This window comes from Phasianus colchicus, chromosome Z (assembly GCF_987193195.1).
Source record: "Phasianus colchicus chromosome Z, bPhaCol1.hap1.1, whole genome shotgun sequence".
NCBI lineage: Eukaryota > Metazoa > Chordata > Aves > Galliformes > Phasianidae > Phasianus > Phasianus colchicus.
Window position 1 is genome coordinate 36,930,283 of NC_143476.1, and position 26,963 is coordinate 36,957,245.

The window sequence follows — 26,963 nt, forward strand, 5'->3', positions numbered from 1 at the left end:
ATCGCCATTGCTGGGCCTGGTGCCTCCCTGGCAGAGTGGAGGTAAGGATGGGTTTTATGGCTGCCTGGGGATCCTGTGGGTCAGGGAGGGTAACAGTGATGAACCAAGGGGATTTGGTGAATTTTGCTTAAATGAAAGGGGTAGGTTTCTGGATGCTAAGCATATGGGTGAGACTCTCTGGAGGGCACACTGGGATCCTTTATAAAAGTGTGAACAGAGCCTGGGGCCCATCAGATAATGGTGCCTTTGCACTGAGCCACTAGTAGAGCACACATCACAGTTAGATGCCCATGACTTGACTGACATTATACATTTACAGACAAAAGTCTAGCTGCGTGATAGGCTCCTGCCTACACAGAGCCAAGAAATGTATTTTTGTTCAGTGGTCAGAGTAAGGCTAAAAACATTTAGATATTTGTTGGAAGCAAAATATTAGATGAGTAAAGCCACTTGAATGTGATCAGAGGTACTCTTTTGCCAATTAGTTTCTGAGGTGCTGAATGATTAGTCTGACTTTTTATTTTTAGAACCCTAGAATATTCCTATGTGTGGCATGAATAAATAAGTCTGAAAGGCAAATGCAAGGGCTAGCTGAGACCTGGCGGCTCTCAGAATAAAGAGCAGAGGGTGAGGAAAAGTAACAAAATGGCTCAGCTAAGCTGAAGGAAGGATGCACCTTGCATGGGAGGCACATGGGGTGTCACCAGGACAGCATGTATGGTGTACCCTCTGCCATAGTGAGGATTGCTGTGAGGAAGCTGCCTAAAAATAAAATAAAATAAAATAAAATAAAATAAAATAAAATAAAATAAAATAAAATAAAATAAAATAAAATAAAATAAAATAAAATAAAATAAAAAAAAAATAAAAAGATTAACATTGACCCCATTGACCTAAACTGGGGCCCGGGAGCATCACCTACTGATCGCAAGATGTGCAAAGCAGAATTTTGGACATCCTGTGTACTTTTTTGCCCACGTAAGTCCTGTTTTCCTAAGAAAAACAGCAAGAACACCCCAGAGCATTGACAATGGGGGATTATTTGGACAGAGAAGGAAAAGGCAAGGTTACAAATAGCTCTGCTGGCTGCTCTGAATGGTTGGCATGTTGAGAATTGACCTCTCTGACCCCAGTTACATTGGCAGAGTGAGCAATGGGGACAGCTGCACACCAGCTCCCCCCACCCAGTCTAGGAGCAGGGAGGGTCATTTTCCCAGGTGTGCCCTAGGGGCAGCACCCTCTGTCCTGGGTGCATCCACAAACCCCTGCTGGCACTTTCCATTCCCTTCTGGTGCAGGGCTGTGGGTTTACTCTGTGTGTTTGCTCTTATCCCTTGACAGCAAACTGTATAAGGGTGATGCAGGCTACTGCAGCACCTACAGAGGCGAGGTGTGCAGTGCCATCCTGTCAAGAAATGCTCTTGTTTTCTTCAACTCCTCCTATGCTGACCCCGAGGAGACCCAGGAGCTGCTTGTTCACACTGCCTGGACAGAGCTGAAAACGGTGAGTTCGTTCTGCCAGCCAGCCGCCGAGTCCCTGCTGTGTAACTACATCTTCCAGGAGTGCAAGCCCTCGGGAGTGGGGCCCGCCCCAAAACCCCTATGCAGGTAAAGAATCACAGTGTGCTCCTCTTTCACTTTTGTTTTGTGGGCATGTGGCTGATTAGAGACTTCCCAGTCACACAGTAGCACTGTACTCTCTGGATTGCTGTGTTTTTTCCTTTCTTCTCCCTTCTGCATGCACAGAGAGGGCCTGCTGCAGTGTTCAGTGGGGGGGTTCAGAATGAATTCCATGCCCCAGAGATTTGTGCTAAATCAGGTTTTTTGGTAGCAGCTGTTGAAAAGATATATCCCTTTGAATGACATTGTTAATATAAGTAATTAACATACTGCCATCAGTTAGATCTTGCTAGGTCAATGTATAGTCATTACTATTACCAGAAATGTGTATGTTCAAAATTCTGACTAAATATGGACATGCAGCAGATGTGGCCAAGGCAGGACACTGATCATTCAGCACTTCCCATCACTGCAGTGATGGAACTGAAAAAGACCGCACTGGAGACACTGTCAGTATAACTGCACCTGCTGAACCAAACCTCCCCCCTGGCACACGTTTCCTCTCATAGCCAGAGGCATGTGCAGTCAAACAGACCTGGCAAGGACCCGCGGAGTCCAAAGCATCTCCCGCAGCAGCTAATCCCCTGCTGACAGGTGCCTGTGTGGCACGTCCCAGGCACAGAGGCTGTGCAGCCCACTGGGCAGCCCTCTCCATTGCACTCTGTTCACACCAGCAGCCACTAAGAAGAGCCTTCTCCCTCCTCTCTGCAGCAAGATTTTAAGAAGCATTCCCCAGCCTAGAATAAGCCAGCTTTCTCCAAGTTCTCTCCATAGATCTTGCATTTTAACCCTCTGTATCTCCTGCAGCTTATTTTTCTGCGAGTGCTAACTATATATGTAGCTTAGTTGTGGATATGCTCCTATACCCCATGATGGCACAAAGGCTGCTTGGTGTGCTGCAGAGAACAATCCCTGTAGACATTTTGGGCTGATACTCTCCTTTTTCCTAGCACTGCTGTCTAGCATGACAAATCTGTGAACGCCTGCTGTCTGGTTGCCCTTTGCTCTGCGTTTGGGCAACTGACATTCCTGCCTAAAAAGCAGCCTTCAGCTCTTGTCCCTCATGAACTACATCCTAAAACAGATTATTCAGATCAGTATTTATCAGGAGAGTGGCCCCAGTTCTGGGGCCTTGACCAAAATGCATGTCTTGTCTGCAGACATGGCAGGAACAGAGGCAGTCCTCCAACAGCTGGTCGTGGGCCAGATGTAGTCTAGTAGCAATTATTTTTCCAGTTATACAGGGGCTTTTTAGGACAGTAAACGGCATGCTGTCTGCATTCAGGGCCTTTCTGATCACTTCTTCCACAACTCTGAAACAAAGACACAGAGGAAAACACCAATGTGGAGCCTGACAGCACATTGTGTTCTCCATTTGTTGCATGAGCTGCTTGGTGTTCCTCACTCAGAGCACTTGCAGCTTTCCTAAGAGAGAAATATATTTGCAAATATCCACAAATAATCCTGCAGACAGGTGCTGAAGTTGCTTTTTGTTTTCAGACTCCTCCCCTCTGCCTTGATGTGCTGCTCTTTGTCATTGTGCCTTTTAGTAGACCATCTCTCTGCCTATTTTCAAGATGTGTGACAGTATTGATATCTGAGCCACACAAGTGTGGCACATTTCTCATTGAAGGACTTTGCATGGTGCTCCACAGGACATGTCAGTGAGGGCTGGGTAAGGCACTGGCTTCATTTCACCCTGCTCGTGGGTGGCCCAGCAGGGATCAGAACTGATTTGAATGAAGACTTGCCCTCCTGGGGCACTGCTGGGTGGTGCAAGTCACAGAAGGGCCTTCAACTAGCAGGCAAAGCCTATTCAAATGTGTCTGAATATTAACAGATCTGTCTGGCATCATCATTCTTCAAATCCACCAGACAATTTGCAGATACATCTATTTATTCTTTTCCTTTAAGAATTTTTCTCAGTGATTTTATTGTTAATTTAAATATGGCTTTCTTCATGACAAGAGCCCTGGGACAGTGTTCCTCTGGTTTCTGTTCCCAGAGCCCATTGGCTGGACAAGTTTCCTCAGCACTCTGATAGCTCAGACATCATCTGTCCTTCTGAGTGGTTGAGACCTCAGAGGTCTCCTGAAAGTATTTTGTGCAGTCTTGGTTGCTTTCCAGTTATCTTATCTGCTTTCTACTGACAGCTTTATACCTCTCTGCTCAAACTGTCTAGACAACACCAGCTTTCAGCTGAACTGCATCAAGAGTAAAAATTTAATTGTCCCAGAGGCTGTAGAAATCACCTCGTTTTTGAGGGACAGATTTCCCTTGGTATGTTTTCATGTGCTTTTGTCTTTTTTTACTTACTTTTTTTTACTTTTTTTCCCATTTCTTCCCTCCTATGTAATTTTTGTTGTTCATTCTGGTTTGGAAGCTAGTTAGTAGAACAAACTAAGCAAGGCTTTTATAAAAATAAATGCTGGCAAAACAAGATGAAGTGAAACAGAAGAAAGCAACATAGGAAAAACTTTACTTTCCATATATTCAGATACAAATTGATTAGAATAAGAGTTTTCCTACTTGAAAGGAAAGTGATACTTCATCTCATAATTCTTGATTACTTCTGGTTTTTACCATGGGCTGTTCTGTGATACTAGAATACTAGATACTAGTTGAAGAAAGCCTCTCCATTTCCATTTCAATCACTGGTGATATGAAGTGATGGGGCACAATTCTCATGTTGGGAAATCCTTCACTTTTGTCAGGTCCATGTGTCCTCTCCTCCTCTTCAACAGCCCTCTGTGGGCTGCTGGCCCACTTGTCCTCCTCGGCTGCTCCTGGTCTTTGTCTCTCTGTCATGTTACATAAAACTTCTAATAATACTCTGAAGTAATCTTTGCATATGATCTCATTCTGCTCTTGCTGCTGGTGATTAAGTGCTGTAACAATCGCATGATCTCAGCTGCAGGAGGCTGACTGCCCCTCCCTCTGTCTGCCTTGTTCTGCTCCCCGAGAAGCAGCCAAGGGGCAGGGGGCTGAGGACCACCTCCCTCTAAAGAGGCAGTGGAAAGACTTGCAGAGGTCTTTGTCTTGCAGGTCTTTGGCTTTCTGCAGCTGCACTTCGCCTACAAGGCTTGTTCAAGGATGCTCTGTTTTTGGGAGTGAAGGCAGCTAATATAATCCAGGTCTCTCTGTGTCAGACAGTGCCTCAGATGCCAGGTTTTTCCATTTCCATAGTGAAACATTATTTTGTTTGTTTGTTTGTTTGTTTGTTTTTTACTTCAGAAAGTCTTTCCTGTTCCAATTATTGCTTAACATAAAAAATTGCATCTATATGTTGTACCATCTGTCTGCATTCTGGCTCTCATGGAGGTGAGGAAGGAATCAACCAGACATAGATAAAACCAAGAGCAAGGCAGCTGGGTCTTCAATAGCTTCAGCCTGCAAATGTGAAGAGCATCCACCTCGATTGCAAAAGATCTGCCACCTGGAATAATTTCCAGAGGCCTCCATCATTCTGGTGCTGCAGAAGATTTGCAGTGATGGTGTTTGTCATTGAAGCTCACGACCTTCTACTCTTGCCAGAGCTGTTGGTAGTAATGAAATTGCATCAGCTAGCCAGGGGGTGAATTTGGCTAAAGCCTTCAGCATGGGTGCCAGCAGTATATTCCTGCATGACTGTGTCATTCTGTGTTGGTCAGAAAGGACATGCATCCTCAAAGGACAGCAGCTGAGTTCAGCAAAAATAATCTCTGTACGTTACCTCAAAGCTGGTTGTGCAACTTGGGCTCTCAAGAATGAGTGAATAAATAAACGAATCACTGACAAATTAACTAATACAACAAACAGTCAAACTTTCCAGTATAGCACAGTTTCATTTATTTATTTATTTGTTTATTTATTTATTTATTTATTTTTCTAGTGCAGATATTACTGCCTTGGCCTTCTTTACAAAACAGCTTCAGATCTAAGGAAAATTTAAACATACACAGTATGGCTTGCCAGTGAATATTTCATACTGTTAGGGAGGCAATAAATTAGGTAAGAAGCAGTTTGATCTCTTATTTCACCCGGCATTGCAAAGATTTTGCTGCAGATAGCAAGCAGATAAAAAAGGGGAGGGAAAGGCAGAGAAAAGAAGTAATTGCGTGGCTGGTTCTGTGATATTAAAAATGTAGGCAAATATTTAGCTTAGAAAAGATTAAGATTTGCAGTTTACCTCTTGTTTTGAACAGATGGCATGTTTGTACAAAATTTATGAACAACAGGTGAGATTTTCAGGATGTATATAAAATGCTAAGATAACTCCCAGACATGCTGTTTGTTATTAGAAGATGGCAGTAAATGTCTGGGAAATGATGGAAATGAACTCCTCACAGTCTGTGATGTGTATTGCGACTTGAGAATAACCCTGCTTCGTTAAAAATGTAGCTTTGTGGGTTTCCTAAAGGAAGCTATTACATTTTATGCGGAGTTTCCTTTATGGTTTATGAGCCAGACAGACTGGCTTAAAGAAGCACGGCCCCACTAATGGTTTTCTTTCAGCCTGTATAAACCCTGCACACCACCGCTAGGTGCAGCAGCTGTTATCAAGCCACTGACCACTGTATTTCACTGTTTTTTTGCAAAATAATGTAGAGAGAATTGCCTTGCTGTAAAGGATCTCTACTGCTTTAAGGAATGGCTCTCAATGGAGGAAAACTCTCAGCGGGGGATTTACAAGCCGGGCCTGATGCTGCTCGCTCTTCCCGAGTGCAACAGACTGCCCAGCCTGCACCAGGACCCCAGTGCCTGCACCCATATCCCTTTCTTTGGTAAGGGGTTGTGCTGCTCATCAGCTGCAGAGCTGCTTTCTTGGTGAGGGCATGGTGACACCCATGACTTGCAATGAAAGTGAAGGCCTGACAGCCTCTCAGTAGCTGTTCTGTGGTCAGATGTGGTGTGTGAAGTGGGAACCATCCTGCCTGTGGCTCTGCAGCTAGCACCTGGCTGTGTCACAACCCCTCCTTACACCTTGTCTTGTCTTTTCACAGATTTTAAGAAGGAGAATATAACCAGTAAGTAGACTTCTCCAGGATCTGTTTTTCAAGAGAGTGGGCACAGCATTTTTTGTTGAAGATGCAGCTTGCACGGCATTTTTTAGTGTTCTGTACTGGTCTTTGCTGGTTTGATTCAGGCTGTTGCCAGAGAATGACTGAACTCTCACATCTAAGGCACAGGAAAACATATTTCCATCTGCAAAGGTTTTACGGAGAGTAGGGGCTGATAATTGTTGAAGGTGATTAGAGAGTGATGGTGCTTTCAGATCTCCTCCAGTTGTTACCCTGCATTTCTACCCATTCTTTCTTTTCTGCTGTGTCTGGTACTTCGGAGTCTGCTGTCAGGGCAGTCCCACCCTTACATGCTGTCACTGATGTGGTTACCAACATAGAATCACAGGACCACAGACTGGTTGGGTTGGAGAGGACCTCAAAGCCCACCCAGCCCTGAGCTCCTGCTGTGGGCAGCGCTGCCACCCAGTGGGTCAGGTTAGAACAGAGCCATCCAACCTGGCCTGGGGCGTCTGCAGGGATGGGGCATGCTCCATCTGTCCCTGAAGCCATTTCTCTAATGTCCCTACAAAACTACCCATAAATCCCAGCCATCTCTTGCTGGGACTTCTGCCAGCCCCATGCTGTCAGTGGGGGACAGAACACAAGGCGGGTGCCAGGAGCACATGGCAGTTTCAATCTCTCCTTCTTCAGCATGTCCACCCACGAGACCTCGGTATTTTTCAGCCCCTTAAGGGCACAATGATGTTTTCCTTTGCCCCTCAAGCCTCTCCACCTTGCTCCTCAAAGGTGTCACGTTGATGTCATGTTCAGTGCAAAAAGGCTTCTTTTCATGTCAGCTACTTGCTCAGATGGATTTCAGGTATTGCTCTCTTTGCCTATTAATGATTGACACAGCTGCGTTTTAGGGCAGCTCAACAAAGTTTTACATTCTGCAGTGCTACAGGCACTGCAGATAGCTTATGTACCAGTCAAAGAAGCTCAAATTACAGCATTTTACCTTGGACTTATGATGAGCCAAGTATTGTCATGGGGTCTGAAGCCATTTCTAAACTGAGATACTTTCACATATTGGGCTACAGGGTCTCAACCTTGTGTTTGAAGTCACCTGTCTACAATAAACCTGGTGGTGCTCCGCTACCCATGAGTATAGCCTGGCACCAATGGGTGTATATAAAGCTGAGGTTCTGTAACAGCAAGAGGAAAAGAGCAGGCAGCCATTGCAATGTGCTCAAGAACTGCTGTTTACACTGGTCTTTACTGAAGTGCTCAGGTGCTTTAAACAAACATCTTGTTAGAACTACAGCCATGCAAAAATTAATCAATCCTACAGGAGAAACAGGACAATCTGCTTGAGTGAATTAGAATGTGTAGCCTTTGTCTGAAACCAGGATCAAACCTTATGCAAATCTTTACTTGAAGAGGAAAAACATTTGCTTAAAAAATCTCTGTTTTAGAGTGAGATAGGTTTCCTCCTGTGTTAGCTTTTATGAGCTGCAACTTCAATACAGTTGAAAATAAAGCTATGACAGCACTGTTTGCTGACATACTAATTTATTTAATAAGGTTAACAATGCAGCATCTAACAAGAGGACCCTAATGCATGCCATCAACCAGAATGCTAATCCATGGTCAGCAGTTTCCACACAATTAGCAGCAAATGCTACATGTGTAAGACTACATCTCCTCTGTTGTCCCTCTTACTTCCTGGATTATGCCAGCATGCATTAAATTCTCCTCTGAGGATAAGTGATGCCCACGTTTATGTTTTGGGAACTTATTCTTGGAGTGAAAATCTTCTCTAGATTTCCTGCTGACTTCTGCAGCCACAGTAAGCTTTGCATACGTGAGATCAATAGCACATTCTTCATTATGAATAACAGTGCTTTGTGCCGATACCATTCCTTCAGATTTGTAGCTCCCTTTAGCTTGTGGTTTCCATGCATGCTGGGAGCCACAGTCCCAAGCATCCAGTCTGAGATGAGAAGCACTATACAGAGGCCAGCAGGACAGCACTCCTTGCAAGACTTTGCTTCTCCCACCCCAGCTGCCGTGCAGGCTGTGAGCCACGCAGCCAGTGCTGCAGTTTGCTTTCTGCCATGGTTTAGCTCTGGAGCATCCCTGTGGGCCTGTGCTGCTTTGTTTGGTTTTGGGGCAGAGTGACAGCCACAGCCACATGGCTCTGTTCCTCAGTCTGGAAAGCTTTTCTCCTTTCCTTGGGATGTTACCAGATGTAATCCTATGTACAGAGCTCAAAATCCATTTCAGCATGAACAGAAAGCTAAGTTCTTCCGTGACTGTCACTGGTCCTTTTGTTTGCTTCAGATCTGCTGCTAATTGTTTTGGCTCTTGTGTAAGTACATGACTTGTCACTCCTAATGTGGTGCTTGTCCCCACTTTGTTCCTTTTTTTTTCTTTCTTTTTTTTTTTTTTTTTTCCTGCCCAGGGACTTGCTACAGTGGCAATGGCCAGTTTTACCAAGGCTGGGCCAATGTTACTGCCTCCGGCATCCCCTGCCAGAAGTGGAGCGACCAGGTGTGCATCAGTGTGAGATAACCAAATGGGGTCTTCTTCTCCAGTGAGTTTCCCTGAGCTGGGCAGCCCTGTCCCACAGAAGGGCTGGGCAGATGACAGCTCGCCTTCATTCTTGATTGCTTCATATTTCAATCTGCAAGTTCCCCCTTCCCAATGCCGGATGCTTTCTTGCTTTCTTGGTGATTCTTGCAAGCTACTGCAAATTTGTTTTACCTCTGCCTTTCTCTTTTTTTTTTTCTTTCTTTGTTTTGTTAATACCAGCAGGAAAAATTGTACTCAAACACTAATCCAAATGGTTTCCTACTCCAAGGCTCCCCACTTACACAGAAGGACTCCTCAGGTTTTCCCCGAGCTGTCTGATGCTGAGAATTACTGCCGCAACCCAGGAGGTGAAAATGAACGTCCCTGGTGCTACACAAAAGACCCATCTGTCACTTGGGAATACTGCAGCGTGTCTCCTTGTGGAGATGGTAGGCGACTACAGTTTATGGTTTCTGTCATTGTGCTTGTTTTGGGACCATGTAAAGTGTTGACTTGCTGCCCATCACACCATGGGTCTCATGTCCCCATTGATTAATTCTGTGTTCTAGAGTCATCCAGCACTGGTTCTTTGCACAAATACACTCATCATCTTCAGTTTGAAGGTGTAATACATACTTTAAAGATGGGCAAATGAAGACAGACAGATTGAGCACCTTGCCTGAGATTATAATAAGGCCAAAAGATAAAATCAGATTTCCTGTGGTAATATGAGAGATAGGTTGGCTACAGTGGTAATATGAGAGATAGGTTGGCTACAGTATGCTCTAAAGAAAAAGGAGAGCTTATGGCAAATTTTCCAAAGTTGTTTTGCTTCTGGTGATTTTTTTTCAACATTAAAAAGAAATACATCTAAAAATAAATCTGAAAAAGATGGAAACATTTTCACTCTTTTTTGTTCAAAGAACAATTTTTGAAACATATTTCATCACTGATAGAGGTTTTAATATTTCACCAAGTTTTAGGACCTCAGGGCTTGAAAACAAGACAATTCTGCTTGCCAGAGAATAGAGATGCTGTAGAGTCAATGGAACTCAAGTCAGTGTCAATTTAGCTGGCCTTAAAAATATAGTGTAAATTTATTTCCGTTCTCAATCATTTTGTAGAATAGCTCAGAAAATAATCAGCAGAGGTATACTTGATTCCTTTTTCCCCTAAAAAAAAAAAAAAAGTGAAATTTTACAGTAGTTTACCATATTTGACCCATAAAGTCACTGAGATGCAAAACTGTTGGAGGGAAGAGGATGGTCCAGGAAAATATCACCATATACCTGCCTTGGGTGGACACTCGTCCCTGCTAGGGACGTCCATCCTTCAAGGACATGTGATTCACCGTGCTCCATGTTGTGGAGTTTAGTTCAATCCCAGTATAGGCCCTCAGCTTATTTGAACACTTTTGAGACCATTGGATATAATCTTTCATCTGTAATTCTTGCAAGTTATCTGACTGCTTATCAAAACTAGGTTCCTACCTCTACAGGAACTGTGTCTTTACTAGGTCCTGCACTTTCACAATTATTAAGCAGAAATAGGTTTTTCTTCCTGTATACAGAAGTTCTCTAGTATGGTCCTCTCAAACAGTCTTACTGCTGTATCTGTAATGTTAGTAATTACCAGGAAAACAGGCTAGTCAGTTGTACACAAGTATATCTTGAGAGAAAGACACATCCCTATAGAACAGATATCATCTTCTGATTTTGTTTGCATTACAGCATCGTTATCCCTAGGAACAAGAAAACCAAATGGAGAGACACCAAACCTCCCCCATTCTCCATCTTATTCCCCCACATACTCCATGAATGTTATCATCTCGATCATCTCCAGCTTTGCTCTAATCGTGATCCTTGGCATTATCACCCTTGTTTGCTGCCGTCGCCGAAAGGACTGGAAAAACAAGAAAAGGTAAAGCCCAGGGCTCAGTTCAAGGCAACAAATGCTGCTTTGAAACAGAACTTGCCTGTTTCTGAGTCCTGCAAACTCCTGCAGGAGGGAGAATCCCATGGCAGCACCAGTGTAAGTTCTGAGGAGTCCCTCTGTGGAAAGTGGCCTGGTGGCTATTTTGGGGAAACAATGAGAAACTGCTGCAAGGTTTTTTCAGCAGCTCTGCCACACCTCTCTTTCCCACCTTGGAAGAATCCAACCCCGTGGTACAGATGTATATCAGGAGCCATGCACATTGACCAACAACTGCTCTATTTTTTCAGAGAGTCAGAAACACCGACACTCACCACTCTGCCCTCTGAACTCCTCCTGGACCGGCTACACCCTAACCCCATGTACCAGCGGATGCCTCTTCTCCTCAATCCCAAACTACTCAGCTTGGAGTATCCCAGGAACAATATTGAATATGTGAGAGATATTGGGGAAGGAGCATTTGGGAGAGTTTTCCAAGCAAGGTAAGACATCCATGTGTGAGTCCTCTCTATATGGAGGTACCTGAAAAAGATAAGCAGTTGGACATCTGTTTGCCTGGACACCTGAAATCCTTTGTTCATTTACCCAAACCAAAATTAGTAGAAAATTCAAACAGCTACACTCAAGCTTGAGTAATTGTTTCTTATGGCTACTTCTTCCCCCTGATATTTGTTAAAATACTGCCACAAATGAACCTCCTGTTCTCTCTATTAAACACTGTGTCATACTCACATACCAAAGCCTGGTGTCAAAGCTTAGCTAAATTTATAATCCTTATATTTTTTCCAAGAGTATTGCCTGTGACATGTGACCTATTGTGAAATGCTTGCATGTCCCAGTGTTTGCAAATTGACAGTGTGTATTGGTGTGCTCCTTTACAAAGTCAACATTGGCCAGTACTTACCACAGAGGGCAATGTGTCATGATGCATTTAGATCCTGATCCAGTTTCCATTTGATTCAGTGGCAAAACTAAACCAAAAATCCCCTAAAACCCCAGCCTACTTGATCCAACATCCTTTTGTGCGCATGTGCATCCTACTTACTCAGTCTTTATTCTTGGAATTCATGACCATTGTTGCCCATTTTAAATTTAAGGCATTAGATGAGGTCCCAGTTCTGTTAAATCTCATGGGAGGTGAGGTCATATATTTCTTCATATGTGAAACATGTTTTCATTGAAAACCCAGAATTGAACTGAATGGAAGGCATCTTGTTATGCTTAACAGATTCTGTAATGCCTGCAGGACAGCCTTTGGCTGATCTGCTCTTAGAAAATCCCCCTCCAAATTCCCGAAAAAAGATAGACTGGCTGTCCAGTTCCATTTTTGCTTAGGATGAGTATTCTTTGTCCTCTAGAGCTAATAACTCTGGGACTCTGTCACTGCACTGTCTAGAGTAGTGTATGACCAAAGCCACCAGGGACTATCAGATCCATGACCTGTCTGGTGGAATTGCTCCCAGTAACTTCCAAGCTGAAGGACTCTCTGTGCAGAAAGCAGCCGCTGGTGCAGATATTTTCAATATTTATAGTTATGCTGTGGATGTATCCACTAGGAAATGAGTTATGGACAAGTTAAATCACTGTTAGAGTGGAGAAAACAATTTCAATAGATGCATTTTTTTCCAAGTGAAGAGATATGGAAGAAATGCAGGCATACTTTTCTTTAATATAGAGCAAGCTAAAAATAACAGAAGTTTAAAGGGCAGGCAGTGGGAAAAGTGCAGATGCTTAGCCTGTGATTGATTGTTAGCCTGGATGGTTGAGCCAAATGCATCTGAACTGGAGCTGAGAACAATGCAGTGAAGACTGCATCACAGCTGCTGCCTGAATGCAGAGCAGTACCTTTTCTGGCCATGGCACAGTGTTGAGAATGTCCCATCATTTGAGCCTTCTCCTGGATGTGACAGCAGGGCAAGCAGTCCCACTGCCAAGTGTCGCCTGCATTGAAGCTTCAGTGCAGCCTTGGTGCTGTGCTGCCCAGGCCCTCCTGAGGGGTGACTCTCATCCACCTTGAGGAGGACCTCTCAAAGAGAGTTTGAACATCACTGGAGTGCTGAGTGAAGCAAGTGTTAAAGTGGTGCAGGGAGCTTCCATGTGCATTTCATCCACCCCAGTGCTAGAATTCCTTTTAGAAAAACCTTTTTGCTATTGTCAGTGAAAAATGGCAAAAGAAAAAAAAAAAGCAACACAGTCTTCTTAGGCAGCTTTTGCAACGTGCAGTGTGCTATACTCTCAGAAAAATGCTTTCTCTCTGTGGCTCAGGAGCTGAAGAAATACTACTTCTCCATCAGAAGCGCTTCTGAATATTCTCAGGGTAGATTTCAGCTCATGGTGTTTCCATGCACAGTTCTCACACCAGCAGAGGCTGATACGCTGACATCCAGAAGCACCAGAAGCGCATCCCTTCAGGTCACAAGTTCCATGATAAGTCAAACCTTTACCTTGCCGTCGCAGATGAATAAAATGTACTTGTCTACATGTGTTAAGTGGACATCTCAAGCTAAGTTTAGCAGCCCTCTTACTTCTTCTGGTCTCATATTTCTCCTGCTCCTGTAAACACAGCTCTGCACACAGTGCCAGTGATGCCTTTGCCAGTTGGCTTGCTGTGAGGCCTGATTCAGTGTTTACTCACTCCTGAGTCAAGCAACATGTTAGGACAGGAAGTGTCTGGCTATCGTTTACCCGCTCCTCCTGAAAGGCTGCAATGTCCACTGAGGGCTCGTACACACTGAAGGGGTTGAGGAAGTAACCATTTTCCTTAGCAGATGTCTTTGAAACAAAATGTGGGACTTAGCACAGGTTCATCATGACTAGGCTTGGTTTGGAGACAAGGCTGCCCCCAGGGCCAGGATTGGGCCATAGGCAGGTGATCAGAGGTCAGAGTGGCAAGATTTCTTCTTTTACAGATCTCTTCATGTTCTTTCTTGTTCAAAGAGTATTTGATCTGCTGTCTCAGTGTAGATGAAAAGCAGCATAGATGTTAGTTTAAGAAATAATACCCTATATACAATACTCATTCAAGACACTCTTCTGCTCCCACAGAAATTTTTCTCTAATAGGGAGCGTAGAGGTGAGTCTCCACACCCCTCAGTTAATGACACCACTTAATGGCCTTACAGAAGCTACCCAGATATGGCACTGGGGAAGATCGGGCACAGGTCACAACCTCAAATACAGATTGAAGCAGCTCCACTATTTTTTTTTTTTTTCACAGTTACTGCTCTGCAAAGAAGTTCTGACTGGAAACCTAAATTCAGGTTTCCTCTAAAGGTAGAATGGGGACAAAATCTCTTCTTGCACAGGTGGTACCTGAAGTTCTGCCAGTGTTGCAGAGATCCAGTGATAGTAGAAAAAGTGAGGACAGCTGCTGTCATCCTGTGCACAAACAGTGAAGTATTTCACCTAAAGTGTGTAGGTAGTCACTAGAGAGGAAATCCAGGCTAATTCCTTGATGCTTCCTGTATCTTGAAGAAAACGAGCTGTTTTGGAGAAAGCACACTCCAGCCTAGAACTTGAATTCTTCTGTTTAATTTCAGAAGCAGGAGCTTCTCTGCATTTGTGCCTCCATCCCTTCCTGTTCACGACGTTTTTTGGGCACTGAGAGGCTCAACTTTGGCAGTTTATGCGGATCTGCAAGAACTGGGCTGAAGAAGGCCCAGCAAAAGCTCTATGCAGCTTAATCTCACTTAAGTCACATTTAGGTTAGTGTTACACTACAGGATTTCAGTGGAGAGCAGGTGGATGCATGTACTTTAGACTTTGGCCCAGAGTGAGCTTCCTTCTGCAAAGTACGCAATATGAAGCTGTTATTGCTGTGCTAGTCTGCTAGCCAGTCATGAGAGGTAATCTACAATGAGGCTGCTTGGAAGACATAAATTCCCTCCTGTTTCTCCTTTTAATTGCTCTACTGATATCTTCAGAGTATTGCTACTGTCTTTCTCAAATGCTGCAGTTAAGCAGCAGTGGGTGCATTCAAAGAGGTCTCTTCTCCTGCTATACTGGAACCTTGCTGCCAGCACAGGGTAATAAAGTAGGACATTTTGCTATAGCAAAGGCAGTAGTAGACAAATGTGGAGCCAGGTCCTCCATTCTGGCATGCTGGATCTCCTTGTCCGAGCCCTTCAGCTGCGGTCCAGCTGCCTGTGATATTCCTCTCTAGATGGGCATCCTGCCATCTTCTGACATTTGACATTTACAGCATCTGAGTGCATCTGTTGCAACTACCATATGTCTGGAGTAGATGACAAGGAAACTGGAAGTTTGCTTTGGAAATCTGAACCTCCTCTTGTGACTACTGAGCAGTAAAGTAACCTGGCATTTGAGCAATGGGAGGGCAGTCAGGCAGGAGCATAAATTGTAAAAGGGTGCCACTGTTCATGGGCTCTAGCTGCCTTTAAGGAGCATGCCTTAACTGCAGGACCCTGGGAAGAGCAGGCATAGGCAACAAAATGCATGTCTGAAGCTTGACCCACATCTGAAGTATGGAAAGTTGCCATGCTTGAGCACTACTCCTCGATCTTTGGCAAGTGTGCTTAATTAAACTTGCTGAGGGCAGAGTGACATGTGGATAGTGAAACAGAATGAGCCTGTGATTGCTTGAAGTCAAAAGTTCCATTTCCTACAGATCGTCTCAAAGCTGAAAATTCAGTTTTTAACACAGTGTATTAGTGCATGAACTTGTTCTTGACAGGGCTTATTTGTGCATTTTTCCTTCTTACTTGGCACCTATTTCCACAGCATTTGCAGGAGTATTACTCTTTGCTGGACCTCAGCTCCACCCCATTAAATGCAACCAAAATTAGCTAATGGGATTTAAATTTGTTAAATTAGAGGTGTACCATTCTGTCTATCCCCTGAACTGCGCCAAAGGGTTATTTTCATCCTGGGGAACATGCTTACTCTAATTGGTACTTGTTCTCCGATAGTAGCTAGATGTTCCAGTGCCACAAGTGTGCAGGGTGGGAAGAGAAATTGAGCGTAAGGAGGCTCTTTCAACATTTTTTATATAAAATATGTTTATTTTTGAGTCAGTTCTTCATCATTTTATACTAGAAAAAGCCTGTGTTTTATGTGCTTGCAACTCTCATCAATGCTTCCTTCTCTTCCAGGGCCCCAGGACTGCTGCCATATGAATCTTTCACAATGGTGGCAGTGAAAATGCTGAAAGAGGAAGCATCTGCGGACATGCAAGCCGACTTCCAGAGGGAGGCAGCCCTCATGGCTGAATTTGACAATCCAAACATTGTCAAGCTCTTAGGTATCTGAATGAGGTGCCCATGTATGGGGGTACCTCCTCCTGCAAATCTGCTGGCGTTTTGCTAGGGGCACAGGCATGCATGACCAGTGCTGAGTGACGATGGACTGTTCTACAAGAGAAAATAGCTTGTTCAAAAGGGGTGAGCTTTGCTATGAGTCACTGCATGCTCTGCTAAATTCTTCACCAGAACAAGTCTGGAATGTAGGTCATAAGCAGCTGCCTTAGCAGGACACCTTGTAACAAAGCTTCCCCATCCTGTGGTAGAGTCTGCTGCTGACCATCTTGGTGCTTAGATCTGCTTCCAGCTTTGTAACGCTGAAGCAGATGTCTTGCAGGGAAGGCAAGGGCTTCCTGGAGCTGTGATTTATTTTGTGGGTACTTAAGAAAAAAAACAAGCACATGTCTTGTTAGTTTTATGGATCCCACTTGCTATTGTCATGTCTGAACATTCACCAGCATTAGAAAAACAAAGTGAAGCAAACAAACAAAAAAGCCAACCACAACGACAGTCTCTTCCTTCCCCTCCCTTCACAGCTGAAACAAAACTATGTTTTCTTGGGCTTTTTAGAAAGACTTGGTTCCACAGCTTGGCTAATAGGCAATTCCCATTCCTAAATGAAGTGGATGCTGCTTTCCACCATCGCCTTGCAGTCCCACTCAGGGTTGCTGTAGGCAGACCTGATCCCTGTGAACATGCAACTGAGATCCTAATTTATTTCAACAGGAAATTCCACGAAATCTGAAAATGTATAAACTGCAGGTTTGGGAAAATTGGGTTGACATGATCACTTTGGCAACAGAAGAGAGTAGCAGGAAATGCCCCAGTCTCAAGTAAACATTATGTTTATTGTCAACACATTGTAGGTCAGGAAAAGGCAAAGGTACAGGAGCAAACTAGTCTCACATTCAGGAGGTATGGGGAAAGTAGACATGTTTTTGAGCACAGCTTAGATGATAAAACCCTCACATACTCTCTTCATGCTTGTCAGATCCTGATTTTATGATGCTGGAAACAGCTATCTTTTTTCTCAAAGATTCATGTGTTAGGTCATCAACATGAAGTTCAGATTTCACAATAAGCTGGATCACCAATTGCTAAATGCCCCTAAGGAAGTGAAACATGTATACTTCAAATTCTGGTTTTCGCTAGTTGACAAGTTAAATAGCAGGCACATAAATATTTTTGCTTATCTCTCTAACTGGCTTTATGTTACTGTGTGCTCTGTAAATCTGGTTAAAAAGTTAGGTTTGGGAATTTATATGATAAACTGATGATCTTTGCATGCACTCACAATACTAATGCAGTACAGACTCTTCTATTTCAAAATTTTCTTGTAAAATATGTATATTAGGTACATCTAATTGGTGTGTCTGATCTGAATCACATTACTAGATCATTAGAAATCATAAGCAAGGTGATTGTTTCTCTACAGACTAGCATGGTGCAATTGAAACACATTAAATCCTGTTGCACTGTGGGAGTAGAGTCCACTGCTCATGCTGGACCCTGGTGAAGCTAGTGCAGAACCAAGCACGTGCCCATCAGTCAGGCTGGGTTAGTGACTTGTTAGTGTCTCTCACAAAGCTTGGATTTAGATTCCTGTTGAAGGAGCTTCAAAGACATAAAGAAACATGATGAAATTTGATGGTATTTGCATGCTTTGCAATTTTCCTCTGTCCCCAGATGCATTCTTGGGAATCTCCCCTTTGTATTAAGTATTTTTGGATATTTTTTTGGTCTTGCCATGGAAGAAACTGAATGCTGCATCTATTTTTTTTCCAGGTGTGTGTGCTGTTGGGAAACCCATGTGCCTGCTGTTTGAGTATATGGCCTATGGTGATCTCAATGAGTACCTGCGCAACCGCTCGCCCCGCAACCTCTGCAGCCTGGTGCAGGGTAGCCTGGAGGCACGGGCCTGCCTCCCCAATCCACTGGCACTATGCTGCACCAGCCAGCTCTGCATTGCCAAGCAGGTGGCTGCAGGCATGGCCTACCTCTCTGAGCGCAAGTTTGTTCATCGGGACTTGGCCACCAGGAACTGCCTGGTGGGGGAGAACATGGTGGTCAAAATCGCTGACTTTGGCCTCTCAAGGAACATGTATTCAGCTGATTACTACAAAGCCAACGAGAATGATGCCATCCCCATCCGCTGGATGCCCCCCGAATCCATTTTTTATAACCGGTACACCACAGAGTCTGATGTGTGGGCCTATGGAGTGGTGTTATGGGAGATCTTCTCCTATGGCATGCAGCCCTACTATGGGATGGCTCATGAGGAGGTCATCTACTACGTGAGGGATGGGAACATCCTGTCGTGCCCAGACAACTGTCCTCTGGAGCTCTACAACCTGATGCGTCTCTGCTGGAGCAAGCTGCCAGCTGACCGGCCAAGCTTTGCCAGTATCCACCGCATCCTGGAGCGCATGTATGAGAGGGCTGTGGCCTCCCCATAGGTCTGAGGGGTGTGGTGAGGAGGCTGTCGTGTCTCACTGCTTGCAGGCTCCTGAGCTCAAAGCTCTGATTTAGAGGGAGGAGAAACATCTTGTTCCTCTACCAAGCAAGGAATGTGGACTGCACCCCCTTCAGGGTAGACCATACCTCCTTGAGGTGGACTATACCTCCCAAATTATGGGGATAGCTCCCAGCCACCAAGCTGGTGCTCCTTGGTTTGGTTGGCGAGCTGGCTGTGTAAGCTCAGGACCTGCTTTAGTCATTTCCATGAGCACAGAGTTCCCCAGGCAAAGCAGACCCACCTCTTCCTGGGGCAACTTCTTTACCCAGCAGTTTTCTCCCTGTTCTTCTGCATTTATGCACCTAGCTTTTAACTTTCTGTTCCCTTCCTTATATGTTTTCAACTACTATCTGTAAAAAAAAAAAAAAAAAAGGAAAAAAAGATTGCAGAAATCAGTCCTGTTTTGGATTTTGCTTATCATTTTATTTTTGCATGCTCACTTCATTTTGTAGAGGAAGGATATTGCTGAAGGCATAGTACACTGACTTTTTAACTCCCTTTTTGTGTTTGTTGCTCATGAACACAACACAGAGTCAAATCAGCAGCCCACAGGACTACTGGTGGTAGCCAGTATGACATGTTAAACAAAATCCTATCCTAAGATTTATCTGAAAAGAGAGAAGTCCACATTGAGGGTCATTTGATTTTTGCTAAGATCTCACCAAAAATCTCATATAAAGTAGCCAGTCTTCTCACCCAATCCTACAACAAAGCCACTGGCTGTTAAAGGACACATTCATGCTAGAGGCCCAGTACTGCACCCATCTGGTCTCTCGGGTGTGTTTATTTCCCTGTGCCTGTGGTACATTGCCCACCATGCTGAGATCAGGGAGAAACAGATTTGTAGACTCACAGAGTCACGAAGGTTAGAGAAGACCTCCGAGACCATCCAGTCCAACTGCCCATCTGCCACCAATATTTCCCCATTAAACCATGGCCCTTCGTACAACATCTAGATGTTTCTTGAACAAATCTAGGGATGGTGACTCAATCATCTGCCTGGGCACCTAACCACTCCTACAGAATACAAATCACTTCCTTGCTCCTGCTGGCAACACCATTTCTGCCAGATCGCCATTGGCCTTCTTAGCCACTTGGGCACATTGCTGGCTCACATTCAGGTGAGTGTTGACCAATACCCCAAGTCCATTTCTTCCACACAGCCTTCCAGCCACTCTTCCTCAAGCCTGTAGCATTGCCTGGGGTTATTGTGGCCAAAGTGCCAGGACCAGGCACTTGATCTCGTTGAACTTGATCATCCCCCTGGCCTCAGCTCAGCAATCCAGCCTGTCCACATCCCTTTGCAGGGCCTTCCTACCCTCAGGCAGACTGTCACTTCCTTCCAACTTGTCTGCAAACTTACTGAGGATGCACTCAGTTCCCTCATCCAGGTCATCAATAAAGATGTTAAACAGGACAGACTTCAGTACTGACCACTGGGGCACACCACTCATGACTGGTTGCCAGCTGGATTTAGCTCCATTCACCACCACTCTCTGGGACCAGCCCTCCAACCAGTTCTTTACCCAGCAAAGAATGTACCTGTCCAAGCCACGGGTTGTCAGCTTCCCCAGGAGAATACTGCAGGATATAGTGTCAAAGGCTTTGATAAAGTCTAGGTAGACTACATTAGCAACTTTTCTGTCATCCACCAGCTTGGTTACTCAATCATAGAAGAACATCAGGTTGGTAAAGCAGGACCTGCCTTTCGTGAACAAAAGCTGGCTGGCCTGATCCCCATATTGTCCTGCACATGTTACATGATCTCACTCAAAATGATCTGCTCTATAACCTTTCCTGGCACTGAGGTCAGGCTGACAGGCCTGTAGTTCCTCAGCTCCTTCTTACAATCCTTCTTGTAGATGGGAGTCATCTTGACAAGCCTCCAATCCTTTGGGACTTCTCTGATTTACCAGGAACGTTGATAGATGGTGGAAATAGGCTTGGCAGTCACCACTGCCAGATTCCTCAGCACTCTTGGGTGGATTTCTGGACCAACAGACTTGTAGCAGTCTAGATGGAGTAGAAGGTCTCTCTACCTGTTTCCACCTGAATTGTAGTGGGTTTATTCTGCTCCCCATCCAAGACTTCCAGGTCAGGGGGTACTCCAAGGATAACTGGTATGACTTTTAAGGACAGAACTAAAGAAAGCATTGAGAACTTCACCCTTTCCTTGTCCTTGTTGGTCATTTTCCCAGCCACATTCAGTAGAAGATGGAGATTCTCCTTATCCCTCCTCTTATTGTTAATATATTTGTAAAAAAGTTTTTTGTTCTCTTCTAGCCCAGCAGCCAAATTCAAGTTGGGCTTTTGATTTTCTAATTTTCTCCCGGCACATCCTAACAACTTCTTTGTATTCTCCCTGAGTTGCCTGTTCCTTCTTACACAGGAAATAGGTTCACTTTTTCTCATGGAGCCTCAGGAAAAAAATCCCTCTTCATCCACATTGGTCTTCTTCAATACCAGCTCATCTTATGTCACCGGAGGACAGTGCCTTTAAGACTTCTTTCATGAGGGGTAACCAGCATTCCTGAACCCCTTTGCTCTTCAGGATTGAATAACAAGGGATCCTCACTACCATCCTGAACAGTTCAAAGTCTGCCTTCTGGAAGTGACAGTTTTGCAGGCCCCCCTCCTGACATCACCAAGAATCAAGAACTTTACCATTTCATGGTTATTCTGTCCAAGACAGCTCCTGTCCTCGTGTCCCACAAGTCTGTTTGTGAACAGCAGGTCTAGCAGGGTTCTTCCTCTGGTAGTCTCCCTTACCAGCTGCGACAGGAAGTTGTCTTCCACATATTTTAGAAACCTAGAATGCTTCTTCTGTGCTGTCTTGTATTTCCAGCATAGATCAAGGAAGATGTAGTCTCCCATGAGAACAAGGGCTGGTGATCATGCAACTTCTGCCAGCTTCTTGTAGGATTCCTCATCTGTCTCTTGTTCCTAGTTAGGCAATCTATAATAGATGACAACTAGCATGTCCACCTTGTTGGCCCTCCCCCTGATCCTTACTCATAGACACTAAACTTTATCATTCCTAGTCCCCAGCTCTATGACACTGAAACTCTCTCTAGCATAGAGATCAACCCCTTCTTCCTTGCCTATCCCTTCTGAAAAGCTTATAGCCATCCGTTACAGCACTTCATCTGTGGGAGTAATCCCACCATGCTTTCCTAATGGCAACTAAGTCATAGTTTACATGTTGCATAATAACTTCCAGCTCTTCCTGTTTGTTCCCAAGCTTCATGCACTGGTGTAGATACACTTCAGCTGAGCCATCTGCCTCACCCCCAGACCCTAGGCTCATCTCTAGTGAGCCTGGTTATATCCCCTTTCCTCTTCATGCCTAGTTTTAGCCCTCTCATTGAACACCAGCTCCTGGGCTAGGATTTGTTTCCTCCTTTCAGATAGGTGAGACCGATCAGCAGCCATCATGCCATACCTCTGGAAGTGAAAACATCCTCCTCCCTTGCAGAAACAAAGGAGTTTTGTGTCATGAATTTCCCTTCTGGTCTTTCCTCTGTGTTTATGATTTTCTTTTTTGAAGCATCTCTTTATCCCTGAAAGCTCTTCGGCAGCTTTTGTTGACCACCACCTCCCATGCTGCAGTAGGAAGTCAGGGTGATATGCATTATCAGTGGCCATCAGGGACGCCCTGCCAGACAGAGACACATCTAGAAGAGGACTTCACTTTTCAACAAATGAAGTGTTGCAGTCTGCCCATTCACAGGTCAGAGATGAGACTGCCTCTCTATGTATGGTCCTCATCCCACTTGCAAACACGTATGTCATCTCTCTACTGAAAATAATCTAAATTGTAACATCTGTATCACTGACAGAGAAAAACAGGCTCCTCTGAGGACAATTTTACTGTTTGCTTCTTTGGGCATTGAGAAGTAATTATCCCAGCCTCATTGCTAACAGAAATAGAGTCAGCAATGGGGATGAGCATTCTCCCCAAAGAACACAAGCACAGGTGAGTGAGTGACTGGTGTGGCATCTGTAACTGGGATACCTTGGTTGAGTTCACTCAGTGAACAGCAGTGGAGAGCAGCCTGTCCACAGGCTGCCTGGAACAGCCTGGGTTCCTGAGAGGTAAGTTTGGAAAGTTCTGCCAACTGTTATGTAGTTCAAATCTGGAAAAATGTGCTTTCCATGGGTTTGGCCATTCTCTTTAGAGAGAGCAGGATCAGGCCTTGGACTAGAGAGTGGTGTGGATTCTGCACGAGTATGGCAGGGAAAACAGCACCTCCTTCCTACATGGAAGGTGTACTACACCAAGAAAAGGTAGAAATAAGTTGTTGGTGTGAAGTGTTTACTACCTGCTAGTCTGAACAGACGCACTTGCAGATGGAAGGACAACTCTTCTTGTTGCAGTTTCCTGGCCAAACTTTTCTCTTAGTGACAACCTTTGCAGCCACTGTGGGCCTGCCATCACAGGAGTGGAAAATCTGGTTTTCCTTGCTTGTCTTTCTTTGCACTGCAAGTATGTGTTGAAACCTGCGTTGGTTAGCAACAGCAAGTTAGGATGGAGAATGCTTCACCTGTTGTAAGAGAAAAGATCTTTTCAAGATCATTTCATTCAGCAGCTCTCTGAAGCGTGCTCTGGGAAGATGACAATTGAGTCTGGCAATGTCCTTTGAGGATTCTGCTGCCCTGGCTTGTGTCTTTATCTTGCCCCGAATTTCCTCCTTGGTGTCCTCCTGTCCTCCCGTTGTCCAGCCTGATGAAAACTGGTGGCTGAATTGCTGAATTGGCTTATTTCACACCTTTGTTTGAGAGGTCTGCTTTCCTCTGTGGGTGCTATAAATTGTACTACTGCAGAATTTTTAGGCAGTTCTGTATATCTATCAGATAACTAATTATTTTGAATGGGAGTAAGCAATGCGAGTGTGAGAGAAAAGAAAGGAGAATACTCAAAATAACTGTTGGAAAGCAAAAATATTTTGCAGTGTCAAGTCTGGATTTGCAGAGGGAAAAGTTGTACCAAACCCGAACATTTTGGCACTTCATTTCCCATTCTCACCAATGGCAGTGGGAGCCTTGCAGTCAGCAGCACTGGATGAGAATCTTGTGGAGAAGGAGAGGGCTTAGAGCACATCTGCTATACCTGCTCTTTCTCCCAGAATCCTGGCTAAGCATCTGCTGCACTTATTGTGAGCGGCATCCTAAGACAAACAGCACAGCAATACTTTCCTATTGCTTAACAGCTGTATTAATTGTGTAGTAAAGCATAAATTCCCTCACTGATTTGCCTGAGATACTATCAGTTGTTTTGGATATGATCAAATTTGTTTTGGAGAAGCTTCTCTCAAATAGTCAGTGGCTTCAGTACTCCAAGGGTATACAATCACTGCTTTGCTTTGGCTGTTTGTTACACATTTCATGAATGAAGGCTTTGAACTGTGCCTCAGGCAGAGATGTATAACTATTCCTATCCCCACCTCTGTAGCTCATGTGTGTAATATTTTATAAAATAAAGAGAAAAGGATTAATACTGATCCTGAGCTCTCTGATTTCTTCCTTCATCAGCACTGGATTTATTTCTGAAAATTGATGTATTTCATCTTATTAGAACAGCTCTAGTACTGCTTTAATATCACAATGGCTGTACTGTAGGAGATTGCAGTCAGATGTTTGCAGAGGATCTCAGATCAAGGTTTGCTGCAATTAGTCTATTGGGATTGGGTGTGCTTGAAGGCTTTTTTTTTTTTTTTTTTTTTGGTATACCAGTGATTTAAATTGTAAGTACGCTGTAAGTATGCATCAAAGCACTACAGACAAAACAGGGCACTTAAAAGAAGTTGTTCAGGTTGTGCTGGAGGAGGCTTCTTGCAGAGCAGAATTATGTGGGAAAAGGAGAGCGCTGAACTCTCAGCATGACAGTCAGCTGAGTCCCACAAATGCTCAGTGATATGAAAGAAAGATAAGCCATTGTATGGACAGCCACTGAACGTAACACCAGGCTCCATACCAGTTTGAGGATCTTGGAGAAAAGTGCCAGTCTCATCTGGACTGTTGTACCTTACCCCCATATAGTCTGGAGTTGACACCTTCTGACTTCCATCTGTTAGGGCCAATGAGAGTTGGACTGCATGGGCAAGTCCTAGCAACGCTGACATATCCAGAATCTGTGGAACAAATCTGCTGGTGCAGATTTTTACATGGCATGCAGTCTCTTGTTCATTGCAGTTGAAAATGCGTATGAAAAGGTTGTGACTATGTTGAAAAAAGTGTTTCATAATTTGTGCTATCAGACTGTTATTGTGCTTTTTTTTAGCTATTGTAGTTTTCATGGAAATAAATAGGAAACACTATTTACAGAACAACCTACATCAATAGAAATTTAATCAACAGCTGATCTATAGGGTATTCTACAACAGGTTTGAACTAATAGGCTACCAACCAGTTAACTAGTTATGCTTATAGAAGAACTGTTTTCTTCCATCTGCTGGGACACTGTAAATCTCATTTCATTTACTTTATTGCTGAGGTAACTGCACAACTTATTTCTGCTGGGCAGGAATGAACGTATTGGGCTGCTTGTGTATCTGATCTTTCTGTGGTTCTCAAGCAGAGATGTTGCAGCTCAGGAGTTTATATGGGTGAGCAAGCATTCATGTAAACAAACAACTTAATGGACAAGAAGAGCTGTGCTGAAAGGTGAAGTACTGCGTGAATGAATGAATGGGGGTTATTCATTCCCCTCGTTGGTGAGCTCACTCTGTGCTAAATTTAACTTCTTATTTAAAGCAGCATTGACTCTGTGGCAGCAGCAAGGGAGAACAGGCAGGCTTCGACTCAAGGTCTCTGCATGGAAAGGACAGGGAATGCTGCACTGCTTGCTGGAGAACCTTTGTTTTCCCCGGGGATGTAATAGGAGCTCCTGTGCTGGATTCACTTGTGTTTGGCTCGGACTGAATCCCAGAGCTTTCAGTATCATCCCTCTGGTCGTGGAGCACCATACATAGCTCATTCTTTGGCTCCAGCCCCCCTGTGTTCCTGCTGGGAAGGCAGCTGCACACCCAGCCCTAGCACAGAGGCTGAGGGTTGCAGAAGCACATCTCATCTCCCTGTGGCTGGGCAGCTGCTCCTGCCTCAGAAGAAGCTGCTGGTGGGCATGGAGTGCAGTGTCCTGTCCAAGTGTTTTGCTCATAAGCTTGTGAGCTCCAAGGCAAGAATGGAGGAACTTGGGATGAGGGAATTCACAAAGGCAGTAATGAGCTGGGGATGCACATGGTGGATGGGGGTGCACTGTCCAGGCCAAGGCTTCCAGCAATACCAGCCTATGTGTATCTGGGTGATGCTGTTTGCCCCAAGGATCAAGGGATCTGCAAGCCACAAGGCAGTTCTGGGCTCCATGTAAGGGGAAGCTGGCCCGATTTACAGCCTTGTGGATGACGGGAGATGGATGAGATGACTTGGTGTCAGCATGTCTTGTGTGCGAGATCTTCAAGGCAATAGCAAAGCAGGCTAATGGTCTGTCCTCTCATTAATAAGGTCTGAAAAAATTGTGAAATATTATCTGGGCATCAGGTGGCATCTGTCTAGATGGGACCATATTTTGGTCAATTGACTTTATTGTGCAGAGATGACGCTAGAGAGCCAATGCTCTGTGCTGAACAAAGAAACCGGGTCTCTCTCTCCTTTGTAGCCCAGGTGCACTATTCTCTGAGCGTGCAGGGCAACGGAGTATTGGACTCATTCTTTATGAGATAAATCCTGTCAGTGGAAGGGATGCATTGCCTGTTTGGAAACACACACTGACTCAGCAAGACTTGTACAAATGTTTTCTTTGGACAGCTACCATACAGCCAAGTAGTTGCTACTACACATTTGCCCTTTTATGCCACTTTAGACAAAGGATTATCTGTTAGCAAAATAGTTTTAATACTATCTCGAGAAAAATAGTTGATCATAATTTTGCATATGAGATAAAAGTATCTCTGTCTATGAGAAAAAACACGCATGGTTCATTCTTTGGGAGACTCAAATCTTCTCTGGCTTCATGGCAATCCTAATTCTACTCAGAGTTTCGTGGGGTTGGCCATTATTCAGGGCTTTTCCCTACACGAGGTGGAGG

General features: G+C 44.4%; 1 protein-coding gene across 1 annotated transcript in view; it reads left to right on the forward strand.

The window, feature by feature from the left end:
• The window catches only part of MUSK (muscle associated receptor tyrosine kinase), a 44,917-nt gene extending 25,702 nt beyond the window's left edge, over positions 1 to 19,215 (forward strand). Inside the window, exons 8-17 of the mRNA XM_031608343.2 lie at positions 35 to 41; positions 1,341 to 1,607; positions 6,207 to 6,382; positions 6,602 to 6,625; positions 9,066 to 9,154; positions 9,465 to 9,624; positions 10,906 to 11,095; positions 11,398 to 11,589; positions 16,219 to 16,367; positions 18,151 to 19,215. Coding sequence (XP_031464203.1) covers positions 35 to 41; positions 1,341 to 1,607; positions 6,207 to 6,382; positions 6,602 to 6,625; positions 9,066 to 9,154; positions 9,465 to 9,624; positions 10,906 to 11,095; positions 11,398 to 11,589; positions 16,219 to 16,367; positions 18,151 to 18,821 — 1,925 coding nt within the window. The 3' untranslated portion in view covers positions 18,822 to 19,215. The remainder of the gene's footprint in view (positions 1 to 34; positions 42 to 1,340; positions 1,608 to 6,206; positions 6,383 to 6,601; positions 6,626 to 9,065; positions 9,155 to 9,464; positions 9,625 to 10,905; positions 11,096 to 11,397; positions 11,590 to 16,218; positions 16,368 to 18,150) is intronic.
• Positions 19,216 to 26,963: the final 7,748 nt, after the last annotated feature.